A 27,845-nucleotide genomic window follows, 5' to 3' on the forward strand; every position below is an offset into this window, starting at 1 on the left:
GCGCCAAGTTTTCTTTTAAAGTGATTGTAAATTGATAAGCTCCACATATTTTTTGTAACACTTTATCTGTTTATATATTATTCAACCTATGCCATTATATTTGCATAACATTTTATACCTAAATTTCAGAATTTTGCATAGGTTGAATGAACCTACTAGTACAAATAAGTTCTTATGAAGGTATCATGTGTTACATGCTACATTCTTAGCGTTATTAAAAATTAATGAACAAATCTTTAAGGTTTAGAAGTTATTGTAATGTATTTCAGTTATTTCCTGTAATTAGTTAATACTTCAGTTTTATCATGTACATCTTTTGTATAATAATTTTATAAATTTACTGTTTGCAAAAGTATAAATTATTCTAAATAATAGGGATGATCTGGTAACTAACAGAAAACCCTGGCCGTTTTTGGCACAACTTTTTTGATCTTTTGGTCCTCGATGCTGTTCATCTTTGTGCTTGTTTCGGCATTCAAACTTTTGTATCTGGGTGTCACTAGTAGATCTTGTGTGGACTTCTGGCGTATTAAAAGTTTGAACTTGTTGCCTTTTGTTGGCTATTGTTCGTGTGTTTCTTTGTCAAATGTGTTCTCCAATTTATTTATATTGTAGTCCTGTGGTGTTGAGTTGTCACTTTAATGTTATATTTCACATGGCTATAAAAGAGGGAGGTTTGGCATGCCACAAAACCAGGTTCAACCCACCATTTTTTCCTTTAAAAATGTCCTGTACCAAGTCAGAAATATGGCCATTGTTATATTACAGTTCGTTTCTGTGTGTATTACATTAATTATAACGTTGCGTCGTTTGTTTTCTCTTAAATTTTGAGTGTAATTTCACATTGCGATAAGACGTGTCACGGTACTTGTCTATCCCAAATTCATGTATTTGGTTTTGATGTTATATTTGTTATTCTCGTGGGATTTTGTCTGATGCTTGGTCCGTTTCTGTGTGTGTTTCATTGTAGTGTTGTGTCGTTGTTCCCCTCTTATATTTAATGCGTTTCCCTCGGTTTTAGTTTGTTACCCCGATTTTGTTTTTTGTCCATGGATTTATGAGTTTGAACAGCGGTATACTACTGTTGCCTTTATTGACAAGACAGGCGTGACCATTTACAGATATTTTTTTTTCATTTTACCCTCTTCAGGATTGAAATATGAACATTAAAAACCAGGAATGTTTTTAACTCTCTGAAACAGAAACGATTCGCACAAACATCATTTAAAGTTTATTTGTCTAGGTTCTTCCATTTCTATAGTTTGATGTTAACAATTACATATACATTAATAAACATATTGGCTGTAGATTTCAAAACCTCGTTTTGTAATCTGAATTGATTGTTTTAAAGGGTTTTGATACAACCTAGTATTTCATTCATTGCTATGGGCATGTTAAATGTATTGAAGGACAAGGTATGATAAGGCCCGTTTTTTTGGCCCCCTTATTTTCTCATTTTTCAAATTTTGTTTTGGAAAGCTACTTATCACGTTAAAATATTGCCTTAGGTTTGAAGTTTGTTTGGATGAACTTCAAAACCATTAATTTCAGAAAGTGGGTGAGATTAAGGGGTGAAAAGGGCACCAAAAACGCCAAAAGAAGGAAAAATTACGATTTTTGGCCATTGTATCCTAAAATCTAATAGTGTGCGCCTACGTGACCCGGAGAAAATTATGGCAATTTAGACAGCAAAAACAGTTCTCATGACATTGAAATAAAAAAAAAATCCTGGGTCACGTTGGCTCAGGCACTTAAAAACTAAAAATTCATTGTACGGAACACCTGCAAATAGAAAAATAATTACAATATTTGAATTATAACATCAAGTTAACCCACCTCACCTCACCCAGTTGCTAAAATTAGTGGTTTTGAAGTTCATCCAAACAAACTTCAAACCTTAGGGAATATTTTAACGTGATAAGTAGCTTTCCAAAACAAAATTTGAAAAATGAGAAAATAAAGGGGCCAAAAAACGGGCCTTATCATACCTTATCCAAACAAACTTCAAACCTTAGGGAATATTTTAACATAATAAGTAGCTTTCCAAAACAGAATTTGTATTTGGTACTTTTACCTTCAATGTCTTTCAGCGTTACATGCCATGTTTACTTTATTTGCATGCAATTGTTCAAACAAAATTACATTCATTTGATACTCTATAAGCTTAATTGGAAGAGTAGTGAAATACTTTGCATGGGGTCTCAGGTTTTAAATCTAACAAGTATATTTACAAAGAACACGATTATTGATTGTTTTTTTTTCTTCATTACGTCTTATCAGTACTGTAGCGGTGACCAATAAAAAAAGAGACATAGATTATACGTCAATGATACATTACTAACTAAAAGACCATTATATTCTTTGTGCCATATATAGTAACAGTCAAAATGTACTTCGGTCAACGATTTTACACCCCAATGAAGTTACAAAAAGAGGCATTCAATTCTTAAATAAAAGTTATCAGAACATGGCTGAGATCAGTATAATTCGAAGTCATTTATTTATAAAACTCTATTAAACAGAAATAGTTTTTAAAAACCTTATAAAACATTAAATTTGTTTTGAAATTCCACGAAACACATAATGTGGTAGCTACGAATAATGGAGATAATTGGCATTTTCTCGTTTCCTAGTTTATTACTGCATATGGTTTTGTTACCCTTTTCCACGAAAAGATCTTTATTGATACATTAATATGATTGTCAAAAATACATTGATCGTACCTTACATATTGCAATGTAAAATCCGCATGTGAACACATCTGTGGACATTGAACACTGAAAAGTGTTGGACTTTTTTTTAAACTACTACCAAATATTTATTTACAAGGTATCACCTGTTGTGTTAGAATATCTGAATATCCGAGTACAGAATATCTATATACATATATTACATGTCTATTGTATGGGTTCATGTCCTTGTTGAGATATCATATTGATCTTCTGTTTTTTGTCCGAAAAAATGATCATATGTATCTTCTCTCGTTTCGTCATTTATTGTATGACTTCCGGAGTCATAAATAGTATCAACGGCATTGTTACAATTATTATCCTCTGATTCATTGTGACTAATTATTCTCGAATGATCGTAGACTCTTTCATCAGATAAAACATATTGATCCTCATCGCCATCTTCTCTCGTTTCGTCATTTATTTTATGACTTCCGGAGTCATAAATGGTATCAACGGAATTGTTATAAATGTTATTCTCTGATTCCTCGTGACGATTACTTCCCGAATGATCGTATACTCCTTCAGCAGTGAAACCATATCGATCCTCATCGCCAATGTTGTTCTCTGATTCCTCGTGACGATTACTTCCCGAATGATCGTAGACTCCTTCCGCAGTGAAACCATATCGATCCTCATCGCCAATGTTGTTCTCTGAATCCCCAACAGGCTTTGCAAACTCATAAACTGAAGGAGTGTTAGACAAATTTCGATTGAAACCTGTGACGGATGGATCTAATGCCATATAACTGTCTGTTGTTCTAGTTTCGTCGTGTTTAGTCTCATTAAATCTTTGTTCAGCTGTCTGATCCACCGTCGAATAGTAATCGTTATTTAGAGCTTGATTGTGTGATAGTGTTGTGTTCCGACGCACTGCAAATGCAGTATGACTATTTTTGCCATCATCTTGCATAAGTCTGGAATGATTAGCGGTAATTAGTGGTACAGCTATATCTTGACTTCCTCCTAGAGTGTTTCTTATTTTTTCTCTTGGTCTGCTCTTGAATGTACGCCTTTAATAAACATTACGTATAGAAGTATTTTTGTATTATGACTCAAATGCACTATGTAAAAAAAAGTCATCTGTATAATTTATTAACCTAAAAAACCATGCATAAAGAGTATATTGCTTTAGTTCTAATTGCTTTCATTTTAAAGGTCATTTTTTTGTAGTGTAATAGAAATATGCAAACATTATTTCCACAAGAAAACTTCACGTATATTTACGTTTTTTTTTTATTAATTAGAATCAAATATCAATTTGAAAAGGATTTAGGAATTATAAGCTACCAAATATAAAGAACAGTACGTGGAACATTTCAAGAAGGAATATTGAAAACACTCAAAGTAAATTTTTTTATAAACATACCTTCTAATGAGAACAACAATCACAATAATAGCACAAGCTAGTAATAAACCACAAATAACCAAGCCTACAACCAAACCTGCAAAATGTAAAAAAAAAAAAAAAATATGACATAGCCATTACAGTTATCGGTTGGCGGCAAAAGGGAATAATTTTATTTCAAATATTGTTGTTACCAGCGAAGGACAAATTCTGTATTGTTATGCTTTCTAAGCACTAGATAATTTATTAATGTTTAATGTTGGTTTTTTTGTGTGGATACATTTGGTCAATTAAGCTTTGTTTTTTAATGTCTGGTAAATGCATGCCAATTTAAACTGTGGGGTAAATGGTATTCTTTTCGTCTCTGTTTGTTTTGCAATCGTGTTGCCAGTTTTCCGTCAACGTATCAGTTATGAATGTCCCCTCTGTACCTTCCAGTTCTATCTTATATCAGATAATCTGATGTTCAAAAGTAAGACATAATAAGCGTAAAATAGTCTTTACCTGTTGCTAAAATATTTGTACCACTGGTATTATTTGTTACACTGGTATCACTTACTGTAAAGAAATTAATCAATATATTAATATATCGGCCATAAAAATATTGCTATCATTGTCTCGAACATAACATTTGATTATCATAATAATCTCCGCCGTAAAGGTGAAATGGCTATAGAGTTTTAACTTCCATGTTTAAATATTTGAAATCTCACGAACCTCTCACATTTGTTGAATAATGGTGGAATATGAAAGAGGACAACCGGTTAATAGCACCTTGTATAACTCCGTTAATTGTTTATGTAAGCTTTAACGTTAGCTTTTTATTCTAATGACAATTACTTTCTTTATTCAGCCTAATTAATAAACTAAACATTATTTCATTGAAGTACAAAACAAAAAGCTTAAAAACAGTATATTAAAATATTTTCGAGTGTCCTCCTATCTCATGTTATTTTTCAGGAAGCAAAACAATGTTTTTGTTTGGTTTTTAACTAACGATTTGAATCGATTCCATAGTGATTTTTTAACTAAATGATATTGGTGAAGTATAAGTCAATGGAAGAATAATGCTGAATCGATATGTGTTATAAACATCACAAAAGGCGACAAGTAATTTATAGTGTCTTTCAGTTGCATCATGGGACAAGATAAAGGAAATAAATAATTTACCTCGCCGGGACAGGGAACTGGCATGCATTTTACAAAAGATTCTACGGGAATAATTTTTCTCAGCGTGAGTTTTAAAGTGCATTCTATAAATTATATTTCTCACCTGCTAAATGTTTATCTTCTTAATATGAAAATATATATGTATGAATTTCATATTTTCATACCTAAATATAATTTAAAAAAGAAAACAATGCATTTGTGAACTTGAACCATGAATATGATTTTGCAAGGTTCATAGTTTAAATAGGACAAAATTGCAATTTTATAATAAATCGTCACGTGTCTGTGTCACGTTATTTGCCATCTCTATCATTGTTATTAACATATCATTTTAGCACAGAGATACGCCAAATATTTTTGAGTGAAAGCAACAATAATTATTGTTTTATTAACTGTTACTATAGAAAAATCTTTATCCTTCAAACATGTACAATTACAGACGACGTGATTTAAAAGTACCATTATTCAAACAATTTGTTTTTCAAACCAATTAATGGAAAATGTTCAACCGATTTTTAAATTATGAAACTCGCATATTTTGGTGATTGGAATAAATGAAAGATAAATATGCAATAACTAAAGGCAAGTGTAAGTGTAGTTATGCTGAAATTGTCTGTTATCTAGAATTAATGTTTCCCATAACAATGTCGTGTTTCGTCATGCAGCAACAATACCTTAACCACAGAATTATAAAAAAAGTTATGGAACAATTTGATGTCAACTCTATTTAGTCAGACGAAATACAGGGAACAAAAATAATAGATGCGTCTTTTACTGAAGAGAGAATAGTTTATTCTTATTCTTGTTGTATTGAGAATTAAGACCTACTTGCTCTTGGTACGTCTCTTGATGTAGTAACTGACTCAACTGTTGTGTTTTCCGCAGCTAAAACAAATACATGATGAATATTTTTTAATAGTATCTATGCATGATTACAAAGGAATGAATGTTGAACCGAAGTTATTATCAAACTTTACTAGAACACACCCGCGAAATCGCGGGCATTCAGAGCGGAGTTAAAAGTATGTAAAGTGTTGTTAGAAGTTTTATACCTCCTCCTTCTTTTCCAAAATTCCCAATTTTTGGTTTTCTATCAATTTCAATATGAACATACATTTAGTATGTTATGAACATTTAAGTAAGGAGCCTGTAGTTCAGTGGTTAATTGTCGTTTGTTTGTGTGTTACATATTTGTTTTTCGTTCCTTTTATGTACATAAATAAGGCCGCTAGTTTTCTCGTTTGAATTTTTTTACATCGTCATTTCGGGGCCTTTTAAAGCTGAGTATGCGGTATGGGCTTTGCTCGTTGTTGAAGGCCGTACGGTGACCTATAGTCGTTAATTTCTGTGTCATGTTGGTCTCTTGTGGAGAGTTGTCTCAACATGGCAATCATACCACATCTTTTTTTTTGTAATCAATGAATTTTGTAAAATTTCAGAAAAGGTATCAAAAGTTCACATGAATAATTTTAGCGCTTATCTGTATATTACTATATAAATAAAGTGTATTTACTTTCAATTCTTAGTTTAGTAATCGATCCATGGTGGTCAATTGACATAGTATACAGACATAAACTCTGAACAGAATTAAGATACACTTTATTCGTACTATTTGTTTGTTCAAAGTATACAGAAAAACGCAAACCGGAAGTATAATCTGACTTAAAATTTCGTCCAATGACGGGACAATATCCGGATGCCTTTTTTCTCGTTTTTCTCCCAAAATAACTCAATCTGAATAATCATATGAATGGATGACAAATGCGACTATGCACTGTACATATAGGACACAGAGTCGTGTTGATTAATGTATTGTGGAAAGAAGAGAAGCGACACCAAAAATGAGGTCTTCTCGTTTAATAGTATAGATGTTGAGACTGAAATAGTTTCCGTTGAAATATGAAGTCTGTTTATTTTGGGAAATACAAACTGCTAAAATGTATGGAACAATCGAAACTTTAATAAACATTGCAATTGATGGATTCAAATAACATTTTTTTTAGTCTTATCATGTTTTACTTTCTACAGAAGACTCAGACTAATTTTTTTCAGAATCGTATCTAATATATAGTAATTATTGAACTGAATGCCATGGATTAACTAGTAGTGTTGAAGGCTGTACGGTGACCTATAGTTGTTAATGTCTGTGTCATTTTGGTCTTTTGTGGATAGTTGTCTCTTCTTCTTCTTCTTCTTCCGAATACGGGAGTAGACTCCTAGGTAGGAGTGTAAAACTTCCGTCTCATTGACAATCATACCACATCTCCCTTTTTTTTTTTTTTTTATAGTAGTTCGTATAGGATTCATGCAGAATAAAAAATAAAAAATAAGATACAGCTCACGAAAGACATTTGATTATATTTGTTAACTTGTTGAAATATGGGTGAATAGAATAAATGTGCTATAATGAAAGTTTTTTCTGTAAGCATGAGTTCAATAAAATTTATACCTCACTTGATAAGAGTTCATAAAAAAATGTAATGTGCACATTCGATGAAAGGAAAAAGCTTTCAAGGGTATAATAAAAATATCACAAATATAAGAAAAATACCAAGCATCTGACATAAAACTTTTAAGGAAACAATGAACAAAGAATTATCGAAACAGCAGTTTACAGTTTACAAAACGTTACATATCAAAATAAGAAGATGTGGTATGATTGCCAATGAGACAACTACAAAATGTATCCACAGGAGATCAAATGCACAGAAATTAACAATTATGTGTCACCGTACAGCCTTCAACAATTAGCAAAGCCCATACCGTTAATAATAGACTAAGCAACACGTACTTAAAGAAAGCAGGGATGTTTACGTTTTTTTAAATTGTTATTTGATGGAGAGTTGTCTCATTGGCACTCACACCACATCTTCCTATATCTATGATCTGACATGTTCCTAAACTGTAATTAAATGGCACTCGGCATGATGTTCATTGCAAGTAAACAATCGATGATAATATGCATTAAGTGATATATAAATCGAGATATTGAGGACTGGGTTGTGGCTTGAACAATTTGAACATGTCGGTATTCTGTGGAAATTGATGATACAGATAGTCCCTACTGGTCAACCAAATCACAACAGTGTTTTAAAAAATTAACTATTGACTTCACTTAACCATTTTGAATATTTGGATCAGCAGCTTCTATGTAAACAGCAATACATGTACTTTATCTTTATGGGAAAAAAATGATAGAAAAACAACCACCATATGATATGTTGTTTTCAATTTAGATTTGTTTGTATTTTTTGCGTTTGAGCTTGTATTATATTTGCCTTTGAGTTTATATAATCTGTTCATCCTATTTCGACTCTTCAAATTCAAGGTACTATTCAAAATTGAGGTAAATTATATGGCCTTTCAAATACCATTTCGATTCCTAACATCATCGATGAGACATTAATTGTCAAAAATCCGGATATGGTGTACCAGTTTTTGCACCTCATATTTTCCGCAAGTTTAATGTTTTCTGTGTGCATGGTATTTAATTAATATAAAGATCCATTTTGTTTCATCTTGTGATCCGTTTATTTGGCAGTCAGCAGTGTTTAAGAACATCCATTGTTCGATCTGCTAGTCAAATACGTTTTGTTAAAATATACTTTTGAACTTTTTTGGTCTTTTGGAAATTGTTGTTTGTGCTGTATTTAAACACCTCTACCAAAAAAATAGTTTTCCATGCGCACGTATACAATTATTTTCATCCAACGCAATCATGCATAGAATTGAACGTTTTTTTCAATTAAGACTTGCATATATGTATATACTCAAAGTGCATGGTCTGCTTCAATTTTGCCACATATATGTATATAAGGAAAGTATACAACTGGATATCTGTTTTCATCGATCTGGTTTGTCGTAAAGTTTTGATCTTACCCGGTCCTTGAGGTCAATCAAAAGATATAAGCTAACATGTGAAACAGACTAAACTATATACATGTATGTGGTATCCTCTTTTATTTGATGGAATAGTTCCATTTGAAATAGGCTTTCATTTAGCGAGAGGACATCATCGATGATATAACATCTACAGAAAATAAAGTTAAATGGTAAATGCAATCTTCTATTGAAGGTTACGCATGAACTGCTCTTCCTCTAGTAATGGAAAAGACGCTATAATATCTAAACAAAATGCAGGGATCATACAGGAGGTCAAAATCAACTGTTTCATACACCTCAAACAATTAAGTTGTTATTTGAAGAATAGAAGATAATTTGTGTTACTTTTTGTCCTAAGCGTTCGGTCCTACGTTGATGAAAAAGAATAATAAACTTGACAGCAAAGATGCACACAGATGAATTAAGACCAAAAAAGATGTAAAAGAGATGCCGAGCAGGCATTTCAAACGATTGGAAAGCAAAATTTCTCAGAATGAAAGAAACATTCATAAAGTATAAGTGTTTATATTACTATACATAGAACTTTTAGAGGATGCTGTTGAAATTGATGAAAAGCTGGGACTCAATCTGGTCACTGTGAAGTGCTACAATGTTTATATATAAGCAGCACATAATCAGTAACAAAAAAGGCTGTTAACTTGTAAATTTTTAGACACCAATAATTTCAGAAGTTAAAATGTATACCTTCACTTGAATCGTTCGTTGTGGCAATAACTGTAGACATTCCGGCAGCTGAAAAACACAATATAATTAGTTCACTTATAAATAAATAAATCTCTACATAACTATAAGCAAATATATAAAAACTAGAGTGCACACGCCCGCATGTCTCGCCAATATAATTAATTCAATAGAGTAAACCCCCACATAACAACCAACAAATATATAGAAACTAGGATGCACCCGCTTACATATCTTGCCTTCTTTACTAATAAGTATTGAAGGTATGTTGACAATTCTTGACATCAGGGTTCTTGCATGATCTTCTTCATTATACTTTCCTAAAACCCCATTGATTTTTTTAGTTGTGGTATCGACGGTGGTGCAAATAATTTTTCCGCATGCACCTTCTACATCATACTGTATAGACGCATGTATAAGATGTACAAGCGATAGCCTTTCAAAAAGTGCTATATTCGACTCTTAGCTGATGAAAATGGAAAGTGCTCTCGCTTTGTAGATTAATTCATTTACTAGAATAGCCACGTGCATCAACCAACAAATTTTACCACACACGTGAGGTCACACGTTATGACGTAGTATCGTTTAACGTTGTTGTTTACTCCAGAAGATTCGTCTATTTATAGATAAAAGTTACCTGTGTAAAATCTAATTGCTAAAAAAGAGACGACAAATCCGATACTCTACGGGATTGAAGGACATTTACTAGGTTTCGATTGTTCTAACCAATCAATAAATTTTGATTATTCACGTCTCGTAATATCTTCCAATCAGGTAGCAAGAAAAATTCACGCCCTAAGTGTCCATCGTTCAATTCTTAAGATCGACTCCTAGGAGTCGATAATGAGATATGTATGAAGTCGAACTAAAACTTCAGTGTAGAAAATAAGGCAATATTAAACAGCACTTTATAAAATGGCGAGGATTTAGTAGTTCTAAAAATACATGGGAATCCTCCCACCACATACAAAATCATTTAATTAAACACTTTCATGTTCAGGGTCAAAGCAAAAATGAAAGAAAAGTGCATTAGAAACATTGTAAATATAGTAAGTCCAGGCTTTTTCACAATATATAATCTCACCAATTCTGATCAACTTAGTGAGAGCGTTATATTTTTTTTTTTTTCATTTCAATAAACCTTTAAGAAAACTTCAGAATAACTTTTCAAATGAATAACTTTTCTTAGATTCGTTTTAATATTTTGATATATTTGCTACTAGACAATACGTATAAACAACAATCAGCTGTTGATTTGTTATATACATCAGATAAAGCACAGGTTATTTAAACTTATCCTTAGTTTATTCTCGTCCCAATTATGCTAGTTGTCGTTATAAAATGAGTAACAGTCGGTTGAAATAAATGTAAACAAAAGTACAGAATCTCAGTGGTTTAACAATCAAAATCATTCAAATAAAATTTGGCTAGAAATGAGAGTAGTCTCGTCACTTATATATCTTGTGATCTTATTTATATGTTGGTACTGAAGTGAATACTCTGTATTTTACATATAAAAGATATAAGTACTTTTGGTAAAAACCTGATAAACAAGGTACATATAAAAGCCACTGATTATCGTTATAATCGGTTTAAATTGTAGACATGTAGTACAGTATTTCCCGAAATAAGTGCGTTGTTAATATTACTCACCCCTCCCTTTTTTGCAGCCATGATTACCCGAACATATAGAATAATCTAGCTGAGTTAAGGAAAGCTGTCCACGTTTCGTATTACAAAATGGAATATTATATATAGAACACAGTCATGTTAATTTGATTTGTTTACGCGAATACATATTCGTATTATAGTTTATTTTCCCGTCCCCCTGCTTTATTAATAATTTAAAATGGTTCAAATGTGCATTTGCTATGTTCGTGCTGTTTGCAGTATGTTTCACGCTATCAGCTAATATATACTAGTCAACAAAAGAAACGATACACGACTTTGGAATAGAATTTATCAAAAAGTATTAAATATAAAACAAAATGAGATACCCTTTTTTATAAAGCTTTCATTTGCAATGTATGCACATATGAAAATCAAAATCAAAAACATGTCGGAAAGTAACAAAATTCCGTGTAAACGATCATAGAATGCAAATTATTTTTGCGGAAAGTTGGATAAAAAATCGACACATAATTTTCTAAGTACGAAATGAATTTTCAAATTTGTTTAAAAATATCCAATATGCTAATCATGTTATGTTCATGTTGTTACTAATGGGTTGAAATATTGTTTTTTTTAAATTTTGGTAAAAAAAAAGTGTTTTTTGAAATCTCAAAAAATGCAAAAAAAGAAAAAAAATGTTTTCGTCTCAAATCAATGCTTTAAATATGAGAACAACACACTGTAAATTGGAACGGGCGTACTATGACATTTGCGCCGATTTTGAAAATTTTCATTCTTTCATTTGCGCCGATTTCATTTTTTCATTTGCGCCGATTTTATCTTTGCTCCTAATTAGATTTACAGGTAAGTTAAAACTTGTACATGGACTGTGCTATACCATTGGTAAAATCTGGTTATAATTGTTTTTCATCCATGTTTAAGTTAATTTTGATTCATATTGTTCTGGCCTTCTTCCACCTCCCAGTGTTGAGCAGGGGACAACAGTTATATACATTTTGTGATTGACAATTCATTACATGTGTACAAGTGGCAAATGGAAGAGGTCTATAATGATAAATGAAAAATAACATGACTTGGATGGAGAATTCTCTCATTGACACTCACATCTTCTTATATCTATTCACCTGTAATTTACCTGCAATAAAATCGGCGCAAATGAAAACAAATATCGGCGCAAATGAAAGAAAAAATCGGCGCAAATGAAATGCAGATCGGCGCAAATGCAAAACGCCGATTGGAACCTTTCGGATTTGTTTTAAGATTGTTACCGTTTTTTTAATTGCAGTTTAAACATACTGTGTATGGTAAATCAATGGATAATGTATACATATTGACGATTTATTGTGGGGCCGAACTTTGCTTTACAAATAAACAAAGAAACTACGATTTTTAAAAAAGAATTGATGGCAAACATTGTCTTAACCTTTAAATTAGAGGTTGGCATCATTTGTTGGAACTTCTGTTTTTAAAATTGTCGTTTTATATACATTTTGTCAAAAAAAATTGAATTTCGCCAAATGACGTCATGAAAGCAATAAAAAAATTAATTTTAAACGGATTTATATTTCCATGGTCATTAAATATTACTACCTTCAATATTGGTCCTGTAAACGGAAAACTCATCTTTAAATTTGAAAAAAAGTCGGGTATCGTTTCTTTTCTTGACTAGTATATAAAGAACTACCCATAGCAGAATGATATAGTACAGTTTATGCCCGAGATGAGCAATTCGAGGGAGAAGTGGAGAATATAACCAGAAGAAAAGTGACGTTAGGAACTTTTCAAATAATTCAAAAAGTGTTGTATAAGAACATTATTGAGTGTCGTTTTAAATTTAATATTTCCTGTTTTAAATGTTTATTTATTCTTAAATATAATGTTTATTTATTCTTAAATATAATGTTTCTTTATTTCAAATACCTAAATAGATTATAGATTTCAATAATTTACAACTTATTCCGATGTCAGTTAAAAGTGCGAAAGATAATACATGTATCTTACACTCAACTACAAAAGAAGCAGTTATCGCTATTTTACTAAGTTTTAATAGCTGAAGAACAATAATCTGATTATTATTGTATAAGATTGGACAATAATAGATATATTTTATCAGAACACTTTGTAATGTTATAAGATTATTAACTTTGAATGAATGTTTAAGGTGGTACCTAACACTACAGGTAGATAACTCTGTAAAGTCAGCTAAACGTTTTAAATACGTTGTGTTGTAAAAGGAATATTAAGCTTCTCATTGATCAAAATTGGTGTTTGTCAAACTGCTATATAACCAGTGTAATTTTTCTGACAAAACGGTTGTTTCAAAATTTTTGAAATTTTTATATTTTTATCAAAGGGTCAAAGTAAATACTTTGAAAAAATTTAAAGAAAATTAAACGAGCCAAATAAATTTTAGTGAAAGTGTTGGGTACCACCTCAATTGTTTTGTGAACTGTTGCTTGGGCAGTCTTCACTTAGCTTTCAAGCTGTAAACGTGTGTGCATACATTTGTATATATACATATAGTATAATAGTGTACGGTCTTGCGTTTAAAGCAGCCTCAGTGTCAATTACAGACCAAAGAGACTGTTATGTTAACCACGAATTTACGAGGTTATACAAGTACCAGGTACAAAAAAATTTGCTCTTATATTATTGAAAAATGTGTACTATAATTGCTTACTAATTAAGATTTTAATCTAACAATTTGCTAAAATGATGAAGTGTCTCCAAATATGCATTTAGCTAATAACAGCCTTTTTTTAGTAAAATATGCATTCGAACACGGTTGCCCATTCAAACAGTTACTGTGAGGTATGGGTTTTGCTCATTGTTGAAGGCTGTACGGGGACCTATATCTGTTAACCTCTGCGTTATTTGGTCTCTGATGGATAGTTGTCACATTGCCAATCATACCTCATCTTCTTATTTTTATATTATACAATGAAGAAATCATCTTTTTTGTACATAATAAAAATTATGATTACCTACCCATGCCATTTGGTATCTGGTGATAGTTGCCTCATTAATTGGCAAATCATACTGCATCTCCTTATTTTTATATAATACATTATACACTAGAAAAACAATAATAAGAACAATAAACAAACAACGTGCATGAAATAACGACAGTTGCATATACCTCATGAAATAAAAATAAATTAAACATCACAAGCGGATAAGCGCTGTAAAACAAACTAATTCGTTACATTTGAGAAAAAAAACCAAATAAAATTGATTAATATCGTTATATTATTTTTGCAGGCCTTCCAGAAAATACCTTTATGAGCAACTCAAGTATAATCAGCTGTGCCTGGAACACGACAATTACAATAGTTGATTTAAATGTAGAGCAACACACAACATCATGTTCACAATTTTAGAAGTGTAATCAGACAGAAAAACAGACGGATGCCATTAAAATGCGTTGTAGTAAAGAAACATCATGCACTATTTCCACGATTATTCAATTATTCCTGCATATTCAATGACTATGGACACGTATCTATTTCATATTAATGCATAGGTGAATATTGAGCCTTAATTCATTTAGTATAAGAGAATTGGGAGATTGGAAGATTTTACAAAACAATGAAGTCAAAAAGGGGGAAAAGTCTGAAAAAATAATGATAAGTCTGAAAAAATAACAACCAGCAAAAATATTATTGAAAACAAGTGTATATGTGTGACCATAAAATTTGTATTCGATAGCAATTGTTACTCTTAATGATAAATTGTTCAAATACATGTCAACTTTGCCGATATCTAAAAATATTCTTGATGTTACCAGTACTATATTAGAATATGCTAACAATAACTAAACTGGCGCTTGACGATATTTACTTTTATCATATACTTAGACTAAATAACATATAAATTTTACCGTATGATAATAGCATTAAATTGGCGTAAATTCCATATTTTTCGAATTGGTGCTTAGCGGGCTGATATGAAAAGTTTATCACATGCTTCGATTGTTATCACATGCCTTTCCGTAACGTTATCACATGGCATTCCGGTAATACTCGGCTAATTCCGGAAAATACACCTCAATGCTACGTTTTCAGTGAAAAACATTACAAAGTAGTGTACAAAACAATTATTTGGATACTGGAAAGTATATTGTTTAAAATAATAAAAAAATTTAAAAAAAAAACAAAAAACAAACAATTATTTAATAAATGCATTTTTTAAGTTTTTCTGAAACATCATTTAGAAAGTTTCTTTAAAAAGTTGACTTTTCCAAACAATGATCATTATGTATATTGTTGAATTATTTTTTTGTCGATTCGTCCATATTAAAATGTTTTTTTTTTCTCTCTCTGTTGAGGCATATGATAGAAAGATTTTTATATTGAATGTATCAAATTTTTGGCCCGACGGTCGTGAACTTTTTAACTCTTTAAACCTCGGGAACCACGTGAAAGGATCAATATATGAATCTGTTATTTTTATCTACTGTTGAAGCATATGATAAAAAGATCATAACATGTCATTTTTCATATCGCATGTATTATCAGCCCTCGGTCAATATCAGCCCTCGAGCCATGCGGCTCTTGGGCTGATATTGAACCTAGGGCTGATAATTCATGCGATATGAAAAATGCCATGTAATAATCTGATATTATTTTTTATGACACTTAAAAGACAATCATTATACTTCGCGCGCATTTGCATATGTATGCATCAAATTTATAGTTGACCTTAGTTTGAGATTTTCTGCGCATGTGCTCATTTTTGAATTTGATAAAGCCTTTACAACTTTAACTGATATCGATCACATGACGTCATACATATTATGCGTTTGCTAAATAGAGCATAATACATGGCAAAATCCGTATTATATGTCGTATCATCCCGAGACATCGATATCGGCCCAAGGGCCTTTATGCCCGAGGGATGATATTGGTCGAGGGTGATACGGCATGTGATACGGATTTTGCCATGTATTATACGCTTTATCATATATTTCAACAGAAGAGTATATATTATATGAACTTTTTTCTGATCCATAGCACTGGGTTACCTTCCGTTCGACTTTTGTTTCACTGGCAAAGGCCTTAAAAGAACTGCTCAATTATTTATCCGAAGCACTTGGGTTACCTTACAATTTGCGTGCTGTTGTTTTAAAAATATTTTGTTTATTATTGTATTTATTTGTGTGTTTTTGTATTTTTTATAGTTGCATTTAGTGTGCCAAAAAATATGAAAACTTAAAGTTCGTGACGTCACATACAATATGAAAACTTGACGTTCGTGACATCACATACCAAACAATGACGTCATTAAAAAAAATTGACCTATTTTGCGGAAAATTTTTCTTAAGCAAAAAAAAAAAAACAAAAAAAAAAACTGACTTTATCATTTATGTAAAAAAAAAAAAAGTTGGGGTGTGTATGCGATAAAGGGTGCGCATCAAAATTGCGCGATATGGATTAAACAGCAGGCTATTTATCAAATATGCAAAACTACTGTATTTACTACTAAACATATGATAAAATAAAAGACTGATATCGATATTATCACGGATGACTGATACAGCTAGCCCAACCGACATAGATTGATATCGATATTATCACGGACGACTGATACAGCTGGCCCAACCGACATAGATTGATATCGATATTATCACGGATGACTGATACAGCTGGCCCAACCGACATAGATTGAATTCGTTATTATCACGGATGACTGATACAGCTGGCCCAACCGACCTAGATTGATATCGATATTATCACGGATGACTGATACAGCTGGCCCAACCGACATAGATTGATATCGATATTATCACGGATGACTGATACAGCTGGCCCAACCGACATAGATTGATATCGATATTATCACGGATGACTGATACAGCTGGCCCAACCGACATAGATTGATATCGATATTATCATGGATGACTGATACAGCTGGCCCAACCGACATAGATTGATATCGATATTATCACGGATGACTGATACAGCTGGCCCAACCGACATAGATTGATATCGATATTATCACGGATGACTGATACAGCTAGCCCAACCGACATAGATTGATATCGATATTATACGGCTGACTGATACAGCTAGCCCAACCAACATAGATTGAATTCGTTATTATCACGGATGACTGATACAGCTAGCCCAACCGACATAGATTGATATCGATATTATCACGGATGACTGATACAGCTGGCCCAACCGACATAGATTGATATCGATATTATCACGAATGACTGATGCAGCTGGCCCAACCGACATAGATTGATATCGATATTATCACGGATGACTGATACAGCTGGCCCAACCGACATAGATTGATATCGATATTATCATGGATGACTGATACAGCTGGCCCAACCGACATAGATTGATATCGATATTTACACGGATGACTGATACAGCTGGCCCAACCGACATAGATTGATATCGATATTATCACGGATGACTGATACAGCTGGCCCAACCGACATAGATTGATATCGATATTATCACGGATGACTGATACAGCTAGCCCAACCAACATAGATTGATATCGATATTATCACGGATGACTGATACAGCTAGCCCAACCAACATAGATTGAATTCGTTATTATCACGGATGACTGATACAGCTAGCCCAACCGACATAGATTGATATCGATATTATCACGGATGACTGATACAGCTAGCCCTACCGACATAGATTGATATCGATATTATCACGGATGACTGATACAGCTAGCCCAACCGACATAGACTGCATAACACATTCATTCTACTTGTATTAACTAGAGGTATATAATATAGCTGTTAACCTAAAAAAAAAGATATCTTTAACAGGAATGGTTAACAGTAGTTGTACTTTCGATAATGGTGAGTGTGGTTTGATGTTTAGTGGTTATAATGAATACAAGTGTACAACTTCAAAGTGGGGAGACTCCTGAATCTTTTACAGGACCAGAAAGAGATCATACAATAAAATAATTGTTTCTGGTAAAGTTGCAACTCAAACATAGATTGAAAGAACAACGAAAAAAAAACCCAAAAGAGAAGAGTCACATAGTTATTACATGTTTCTATTTCCGATGCAATCATATGACATATAATTTCATTGCTCTGGTCTCGATTACCCGAAATGCCGGTTTAAAAAATCGATACGGATTCTAATAGGAATCATTCACGACTTTTCACGAGAGGCGGCGTTGCTGTTCCATAGGTAGTTAGTCGGACGCTTGATTTAATAGTTTCTTCTAGTTTCCGTAACGCATTCCAGATTTTTATTTCATACTTGCGGATAACACGCGCAGGCATATCTGTTGTATTTTATACAGAATTAAATATGATGATGCAGTGCCTCCCGATTGTTCTTAGCCAATCAAAATTACGGAATATAATGAAACATACATGTGATGTTATTATTCTAAATTAAATATAAAGAAAAAAACATGTACTCGAAATAACGTACTTGGTAGAAAAATCATGACACAGTACAAACACAGCATAAATCCCGGTTTTCTCAATAATTTACGCTAATCATTAAAATTTTGACTTTTATGCTTAAATTATACATGCATACTTTACATATTCATCAACTATCTCCAAGATTTACCACTCAATAGCATACTTTCAAAGAAAAATTAAATAAGAATTGAATGCTACTTTTTTTTTTATAAATAAATGCTTTTGGTGTGTACCAGCGTTGGCCGAAGCATATTTTGTTTAATGCGCTGATGCGCTTCTTATGAAACATGTGCGCATGATTAACGCTTTTACAACCCTATGAATTACAAGATTTCTACATTTGACAGAGCAGTCCAAAATTTATTTAAAACTGTAGAAAAAGTGTCCAAAAGAGTTGATGATGTTGAGCAGGGTATGAATTTCATAAATGAAAAATTTGAAGATGCAAAAAAGGATGTGTCGGATGTCAAAGGTGTATGTGCGGGAATTCGAGAAGATGCTGATTCTGCGAACGGTGCTATATTTCGCTTACAAAAAGATCTCGATGAACTGTATACAAGACACATTGACTTACAGACGAGATCAATGCGAGAAAATTTAATTTTTACCGGAATACCGATGCATGATAAGTTTGAAGAGTCAGAGACCACTGAAAAAGTTCTCGAGAAATTTATGACTGAACAATTAAAATTATGTCGAATAGCTGAATACGACCGCGACCACCGTTTTGGTAAGAAATATGTCGAACGGTACCCCGATGGATCAGTGAAATTCATGACAAAGCCAATAGTTTGCAGATTCCGAAATTTTAAAGAAAGAGAATTCGTAAGACAAGCAGCAAGGGAATTGAGGGACACTCACTTCGGTATCAGTGAGCAATTTCCTAAAGAAGTTAACGATAAGCGCAAAGAACTTTGGCCACACTTTCAAGAAGCCCGTAGACAACGGAAAAAGGCTTTTTTCAAACGGGACCGCCTATTCATCGACGGAGTTGAATATTGCCCATCCAAGAAAGATGAAGAGAAGAGAGATGATGATGTACCTCGACGACAGTACAACAAACAAGGAGCCCGACCAAAAAAGTTAAACGACCCCGGACGACGACAAAGGCGCAGTTCACCGCATTAGGATAACCGTGGAGGAATAGAACACGAAACCGTTATATCAGACGAATTATTTGACACTTGTGACTTTCAATCAAATTGTAATAGTTTTTCTGTAGATAAACCCTCTAGCAATTGTATTAAACTATTATCCTTAAATGTTTGTGGTATAAAAAATCGATTACTATACCCTGAATTTAAATCACTGCTGAACACCTATGATATTGTCTGTTTTACAGAAACTAAATTAGATGATTGTGATGTTATAAACTGTGACGAATTTATTTTTAGTTTTAAAAATAGACATAAAATTACAAGCCATAGGTCTGGTGGTATTGCTCTAGGCTACCGGAAATGCTTGGATAAATGTATTAAAACTTTTGATACCGAATGCAAATTTGTGTATTGGTTTTCTGTTGACAAAAAAGTTTTTGATCTTGATGAAAATATTGTATTTGGCATTGTTTACATACCACCTGTTAATACAAATTACACATCAGAAGAAGCTTTTAACGAGATTGATGTTGAATTGCAAAGATTTTCTCAAAATAGTAAATATATTGTACTACTTGGTGACTTCAATAGTCGCACTGCTAATTTGTCCGATTTTTATGATGAAAATTCTGACGATGAGTTTATTGTTCAACATTTTACTGATCAATTTGATTATACTGATGTACATATACTAGATTATTTGAAAATACCTAGAGAAAGAAACTCTCCAGATAATGTAGTTAATGGCTTTGGTAGAAAATTGTTAGACTTTTGTAAATCTAACAAAGTTTTTATACTAAATGGAAGAGTAGGTCAAGATGTTAATGCAAAACCTACAAGTAGAAACAATAGTGTTATTGATTATATTGTATGTACCTCACATTTTTTACAATTTGTAAGTAATTTTGAAATTGGTGAGTTTTCCAAACTTTTTTCTGATGTGCACTCACCCTTATCATTACATATAGATTGTCAATCATTGATTAAAAATAATGAAAGTGAAAACCATTCTGTACAGCAAAATATGATTGGAAAATGGAAAATGGAAAATGGAAAAAATAAATGAATATAGAAAAAATATTGATACCGATAAAGTTGATTGACTGTGTTATAAGCAAGCTGAATACTTATAATGATAAAGAAAATATCTCAAAAAATTATATGAATAATTTGGTACATGAAGTTTCTGATATATTGATTGATTCTGCAAAACTTACTTTTGGTACAAATGTGTATGCTAAAACTATGTTGAGTAATTCTAAGAAACAAAACAATAAACAATGGTATGATAAAGATTGTAACAAAGCAAAGAAAGAATTAAGAAAATCACAAAGACTTTATAAAAAGTATGGGTCAAATATTTTTAAAGAAAGATTACGACAGAGTGAGATATATTATAAGAAAGTGATGGATGGAAATATTAAGAAATTAAATGCAGATATGAGTGACAACATGAAAAAATTAAAAAATAAAAATCCAAAAGAATTTTGGAAATTATTTAATAAGGGACGTCAAAGGGAAAAAAGCAATATATCTATTGGAACATTATTTGATTTTTTTAAAGATTTGAATAAGAACAAGTTTGAAGATGAATTTATTATTGAAAACGATGTGAGCTCATCTTGTGACGATGACACACTTAATTGTGTAATTACACGAGAAGAAATTTTAAAAGCTGTTAAAAAGGCGAAGAATAATAAATCGCCTGGGGCAGATCAAATCATTAATGAATACATTGCTTCATCTCTAGACAGTATGATTGATATATACACACAATTGTTTAATCTTATTTTTGATACGGGTATATTGCCGGAAGCCTGGCTTATTGGTAATGTGATACCAATATTTAAGAACAAGGGGTGTAAATTAGATCCAAAAAATTATAGACCGATAACTTTATTGTCGTGCTTGGGGAAAATATTTACATCTATTCTTAACGACAGGTTGGGGGTTTTCGTTGATGAATTGAATATATTAAATGAAAATCAAGCCGGCTTCCGACATGGGTACTCTACAACAGATCATATTTTTTCTTTATATGCACTTTTTGAACTTCTCAGTGTTAAAAAGAAAAAGCTTTTTTGCGCTTTTGTAGATTTTGAAAAGGCGTTTGATTTTGTACACCGAAATTCTTTATTATATAAACTCCTTTTGAATAATGTAAAAGGAAAGTTTCTTAGAGTTGTTAAAAATATGTATGATGATGTTAAATCACGTATTGTACATAATAATAATTTATCTGACATGTTTGCTAGTGAAATTGGTGTTAGACAAGGGGAAAATCTTTCTCCTCTGTTATTTTCTCTATATTTGAACGATTTACAGCAGTATTTAGAAAATGTTAACATAACTGGTGTACAATCTTTAACATTAGATATGGAAAATGAACTTAATATATACCTAAAACTGTTTGTATTATTATATGCTGATGATACTATTTTACTTGCTGAATCAAGTTCAGATTTACAGTTACTTTTAAATAATTTTTCACAGTATTGTAATAATTGGAAATTAAGAATCAATGTTAGCAAAACCAAAGTGATGGTTTTTACAAGAGGAAGAATATCCAATAATTTGAAATTTTGTATTGAAAAAGAAGAAATAGAGATAGTCAAACATTATAAATACCTTGGTGTTATTTTTTCTAGAAATTCATCTTTTTTCGAAACTAGAAAATATTTACGAGACCAAGCAACTAAGGCTATGTATAGTGTTATCAAGAAGAGCAGATTGAATCACTTATCGATTGAATGCCAACTAGAAATGTTTGATAAAGCTGTTGTACCCATTCTTCTATACGGGGCTGAAATTTGGGGATACGAAAATTTTGATATACTTGAGCGAGTTCATTTGAAATTCTGTAAGCACATTTTAAAACTTAAAAACTCGACTCCAAATTTTATGATTTATGGAGAACTTGGGAGATACCCCATTTCTTTATATGCAAAATTACGAATGATCAATTTTTGGTGTCGCCTTCTTGATAATACAAATGAAAATAAATTATCCTGTATACTATATAAATTACTATACATTAATTATAACAATTATGGTATTGGAAATAAATGGATTTTATGTATTAAGAAAATTTTTGATGAATGTGGCATGTCAAATGTATGGCATTGCCAAGATTATTTTAACAAAAAATGGATAAAATTAAGTATTGAGCAAAAGCTTAAAGACCAATTTCGACAAGAGTGGTGTGCAGATTTACACCAATCTTCAAAAGGTTTATGTTATAGAATTTTCAAGACTGAATTTAAATTTGAAAAGTATTTGTCGACTTTGGCTTTTAATATTTTATATACTTTGTGTAAATTTAGATGCGGAAATCATCGTTTGCCAGTGGAGACAGGAAGGTGGCAAACTATTCCGAGATCGGAAAGGTCTTGTAATCTCTGTAGCTCTAAAGATATTGGCGATGAATTTCACTACATTATGTCATGCAATTGTTTTAACATAGAAAGAGAAAAATATTTACCACACTATTGTAACAAAAATGCAAACATTATTAAATTTAAAAATGTATTCTCATCTGAAAATGTTGTAGAACTAGAAAAATTGTGTAGATTTATACGATATATATCATTGAAAGTCTGTCCTCCTGGTTAGAGGAACTGTAATAATATTATAATGTTATTTATTTTCACACATGCGAAACAAAGATATGTATTATATATGAACTGTTATTATCTCTGTAGCTATGTACTAGTTTATGAGAATAAAATCATTCATTCATTCACAAAAACAAGCATTTTTATAATTATATTTTTAAGATGCAACCATGAAACAAAAAGTAACATCATTTTTTTTAATGCAATATTTTCACATTGTCACGGATAGCACGTGTAGCCATGTGTTATAAAAAATTTTAACGGAAATAACACTAGGAGAAGTAGAAAATGAACTTTATTGTATTTTAAAATTGGCCTTCGTAATACGTAGATTTTACTGTTGCAGATAGAGTTTACCTTGCGAAGCATTTAAAAAAAAATGTATTTTCCGTTTTGGTAAATATTTTGGCAAAAAAATGCATAAAATGAAAGATAGAATATGGGTTCTAACCCTTAAAAATATTTGCCATCTACCAATGAAACTGATTGTACTAAACGAATCGCATAAAATATATGATATTACCTAAATTGTCCTATTTAGAATCGAAATAATTGATGGAAGCTATACATTATTGTAGTTTAAACATGGGTAGGCATTATATTCGTGTTATTTTAGCCCGCACTATCGCTCGGGCTAAAATAATCACGAATATAATGCCTACCCATGTAAAAACTACAATAAAGTATAGCTTGCATCAATTATTTCTTAAACAACTGAATTTAAACGATGTCAAACTTGTTCATATGAACCTGACATGACTACAAAATGTCTAAAAAAAAAAAATATTATATTTTTTATTTGAACAATTGGCACTCCGCAAATCATATAACCTCCCTCAGGGGTGCGGAAATATTTGTTGTGAGCACTTGTCCCTGGGCAAGTAAAACTAAATATTTTACTTGTCCAGAAATTTTTTTACTTGCCCTGATGTTCCCAATAAATATTGAAGTATTTCTTGTTAGCTAACATATGATATTACTTAGCACTGTTGTGCATCACAAACAAATGAAATCCATTTGTTTAAATATGTGTAAAAAAATAGGAAAGTAGGAAATGGGTGAACACCAATGGGACAGAAACCTAACAGCAAACCAACCAATGAAATGACATGTGAGGGACAATTTTGCAGCAGTTTTTGAATAAAAATTGTAGCCAGTAGGTACATATACTTAATTTGAGGACAGTGATTGAAGAAATGTGAACTAAATGACAGATAAACTATTGATTTTGTGGTGTTTTTCTCAACTGATACACTTGTTCTTTTCTTAATTATTTATTATTGTCTTGATGGACTTTAAAGCGTCCCTTCTATTCACCACTTTGACAACAAATAATGTTGACCTTTCATCTATAAATAAGACAAAAACTTTATTTTCCGAATTTCCATAGATAGCCAGCTAGGGGCAATCTGATATCCACGATGTCTGAAATTCTCGCTTCCGTTTTTTTTTAAATACTCGGTGTCCTCCATTTGCATTTAAGGTTTTCTACACGACTCATGACTCTTTTTGTCTTGCCTGCCCAGCTTTTTATTAAGAATTTGTCAATCTGAATCTCGATACAAAATTTAAGGAAATGACACTTTCAGTAAATGATGGATAAAACCTAATCGACGATCCCGGGTCAATGGACAAAGCCAATGCAATGTTACGCGACTCGGGTTCGCATACTTATTTTTATTTATTTTGGTTATCGACCTATTTTCGGTATCAAGTAATATTGGTCCTGTAATATTTATTGTTTTGAACATTGATGTTTTCACATGCTGAACATTGGTTTCTTTTACATAAATTAAACATCTTTATACGTTTTGAAATTAATTTTATGTTTTTGTTGGATTTTGTATATTTTTTTACTTGTCCACGGGCAACCAAGACAAAAATAATTACTTGTCCGGTTGTTCAAATGTACGAGTCGGGCGAGTCGGGCATAGCATTTCCACACCCCTGTCCCTGTATTTTTATCCAAAGTTAATGGATAACCGTTTAAAGTAAACCGCAGTTGTCAAATGCGTATGATCTATCAAATAGTTCATACCTTTTGTCTGCATATTAACAAAATATAAATCACAGCAACATAACAAAATTACAAACTTCAATATTTTCCCCATTATAAACAACCAGGAAGGATCAGGTGTAGTTAGTTTTCCGTCGTATATCAATTGAATACACATACGTTAAGTATGTGGTCATACTTGTTAGAAATACTTCACAAGGACAGTGTTATTTTAAAACGCACATACATAAGTATGACTTGTATCTTGTTCACTTATTAATATCAGTACACAATTAGATCGACTAGCAAAAACTCTAGATGAAGGCGACAAGGAAAGGTTTTATTCGATTGACAAAAACTATGTTTGGTATGTAGCCAACAAAAGCCCAGTGGTCTAGGTTATGTGCTAGAGAACCATGTTAAAGTTCTGATAAATAAAATCAGTCTGTTACTTTTTCAATAAAATGAAATATCTCTTGAAAAACATTTAGCTTTGTTAATTTTTTTAGTATTACAATTTTGTGTTTTTGGATCATCACGTGTAAAACGTGTCTACTATTTACTGGATATTTTATACAGACATCGTTCTATAATGTCCTGTCCAAATGAAGCGATGGCACTCATAATAACGCGTCAATGCACCACACAGGCTTTTAACGGGAGATTTCATTTACGTGGAAACATGTATGTCATTCCTAATACGAAAATTCAGCTCTCAGAGATTATGTAAAGTGTGAAGATAAAATATAAAAATAAGAAGATGTGGTATGATTGCTACTGAGATAATTCTCCAACTGGAAATAAAGTCTTTTATTTTCAATAGGACTATTTCAAAGTTTTGACTTAGAGAGTACAACGTTCTTCGCAACATTTGCACGAAGTATCATTGCTTACAACAATTGTATATGCATGCATCTATCTAAGGAATACATTTATGTTTTCCGTGTTTTCCAGTGGTAGACATATTTATAATTCTGTGGATGTATCCGGTGAAGTTACAAATTGAATTCAAATGCGTAAAAGATTCAAAGCTACATTTCATTATGTTAGCGATATGTTTTTATTAATTATCTTTCAATTGTATGTTTTTTTATAGTTATGTATATAACATATATAAGCAAAATGTTCTGTACCTGTAACATAGAAAGTTCCAGAAAATAAATCCATAAATGCTATATACAATAAAATAATGGCTGTCTTCATTTTATCCATTCTTCTTTAAATGAAGTTAAAAAGGAAAGTTAGATAATATAGAAGTGGAAAACAAGTACTTTCATCAAATTCATTTCCGTTTTGATTTTGATGACTCGAGCGACACATGACATTACGTCAACACAATTGATTTCACTGACGTATTTGTAAGAAATTACACGTACAACTGTACGTCTACGCATTATCTATGTTATCCGTTTAAGGGTCATTTTCAAAAAATGTGGATATTTCAGTTGTGAAATAACAATACAAAAAAATATTCAATTTTCAACTTTAATATATGAAATTGAATAGTTTAACAACAATACAACCTGAAATAAAAATATGCAATCTTAAATGCTACTACAAAAATATTTTAAAAAATAACATAGAAACAAGTATGGGACATATGTCAACTACATAACGGATTTAGTTTCGGTCCCTAATTTTTTTTAATAATATTTACATTTTGCTTGATATATATTTCCATAAAAATCATCACACTTTTTTCAAAACAGTTAACATGGTTAAAATAACACTTTTTAGAAACATATTTTAAAGTGAATTTAATTCAGCATTGTCAACTACATAACGCTTTTTGTCAACTACATAACGATTCACTGCGTTATGTAGTTGACCGTTATGTAGTTGACCTATTTGTGGTTTTTGGATGTTTTTCTTGACCCTAATACTACCAGATAAATAGTTTTTATTGAATTAGAGTCAGTATTATAGACTTTGAATGATTTATGTAAAAAAAAAATATTTATGCCAAAATTTATCAATAACTGATTCCATTTCTAAAAGGGAAAATCCATTGTTTTCCTTTTTATCTTTGTAAACTATTTTAAGATTAATTTAATACATTAAATGCTTTTTTAATACTTTATTACTAACTTGAGTATTAGATTTTTCATATTGGCTATAGAATTTTTACAAATTTTACAATATCTTGTAAATTCATTATGAAATGTTTCCTTCAATATACTAGTCCAAAGACCATTTTTAACATGTACACATAGCATAAAATTTGCTATCTGGTCGTTAGACCAAAACTG

General features: G+C 31.6%; 1 protein-coding gene across 3 annotated transcripts; it reads right to left on the minus strand.

The window, feature by feature from the left end:
• Positions 1-1,216: 1,216 nt before the first annotated feature.
• LOC143044536 (uncharacterized) lies at positions 1,217-26,871 on the minus strand. Of its 3 annotated transcripts, none has more exons than XM_076216594.1 (7): positions 26,730-26,871; positions 14,452-14,537; positions 9,835-9,882; positions 6,076-6,132; positions 4,582-4,635; positions 4,099-4,174; positions 1,217-3,742 (listed from the first exon to the last, which is right to left on the minus strand). In XM_076216594.1, exons 2-7 carry the CDS (start codon positions 14,453-14,455, stop codon positions 2,911-2,913), a joined length of 1,071 nt encoding a protein of 356 aa, XP_076072709.1. In that variant the 5' UTR covers positions 14,456-14,537; positions 26,730-26,871; the 3' UTR covers positions 1,217-2,910. The 3 variants fall into 3 exon arrangements, with proteins under 3 accessions (XP_076072709.1, XP_076072710.1, XP_076072708.1); XM_076216595.1 differs by lacking the exon at positions 26,730-26,871 and adding an exon at positions 25,639-26,637; XM_076216593.1 differs by lacking the exon at positions 14,452-14,537 and having other exon boundaries at positions 26,730-26,853.
• Between the last annotated feature and the right edge of the window lie 974 nt (positions 26,872-27,845).

This window comes from Mytilus galloprovincialis, chromosome 9 (genome assembly GCF_965363235.1).
Source record: "Mytilus galloprovincialis chromosome 9, xbMytGall1.hap1.1, whole genome shotgun sequence".
Lineage (NCBI taxonomy): Eukaryota > Metazoa > Mollusca > Bivalvia > Mytilida > Mytilidae > Mytilus > Mytilus galloprovincialis.

Excerpts from the sequence above, each read along its gene's own strand:
- LOC143044536 (XM_076216593.1), bottom strand. The coding sequence starts at position 26,808 with ATGGATAAAATGAAGACAGCCATTATTTTATTGTATATAGCATTTATG. Across the intron at positions 6,133-9,834 it reads AACGAACGATTCAAGTGAAG|CTGCGGAAAACACAACAGTT; the intron begins GTATACATTTTA and ends TATTTGTTTTAG. Across the intron at positions 3,743-4,098 it reads ATTGTTGTTCTCATTAGAAG|GCGTACATTCAAGAGCAGAC; the intron begins GTATGTTTATAA and ends TGTTTATTAAAG.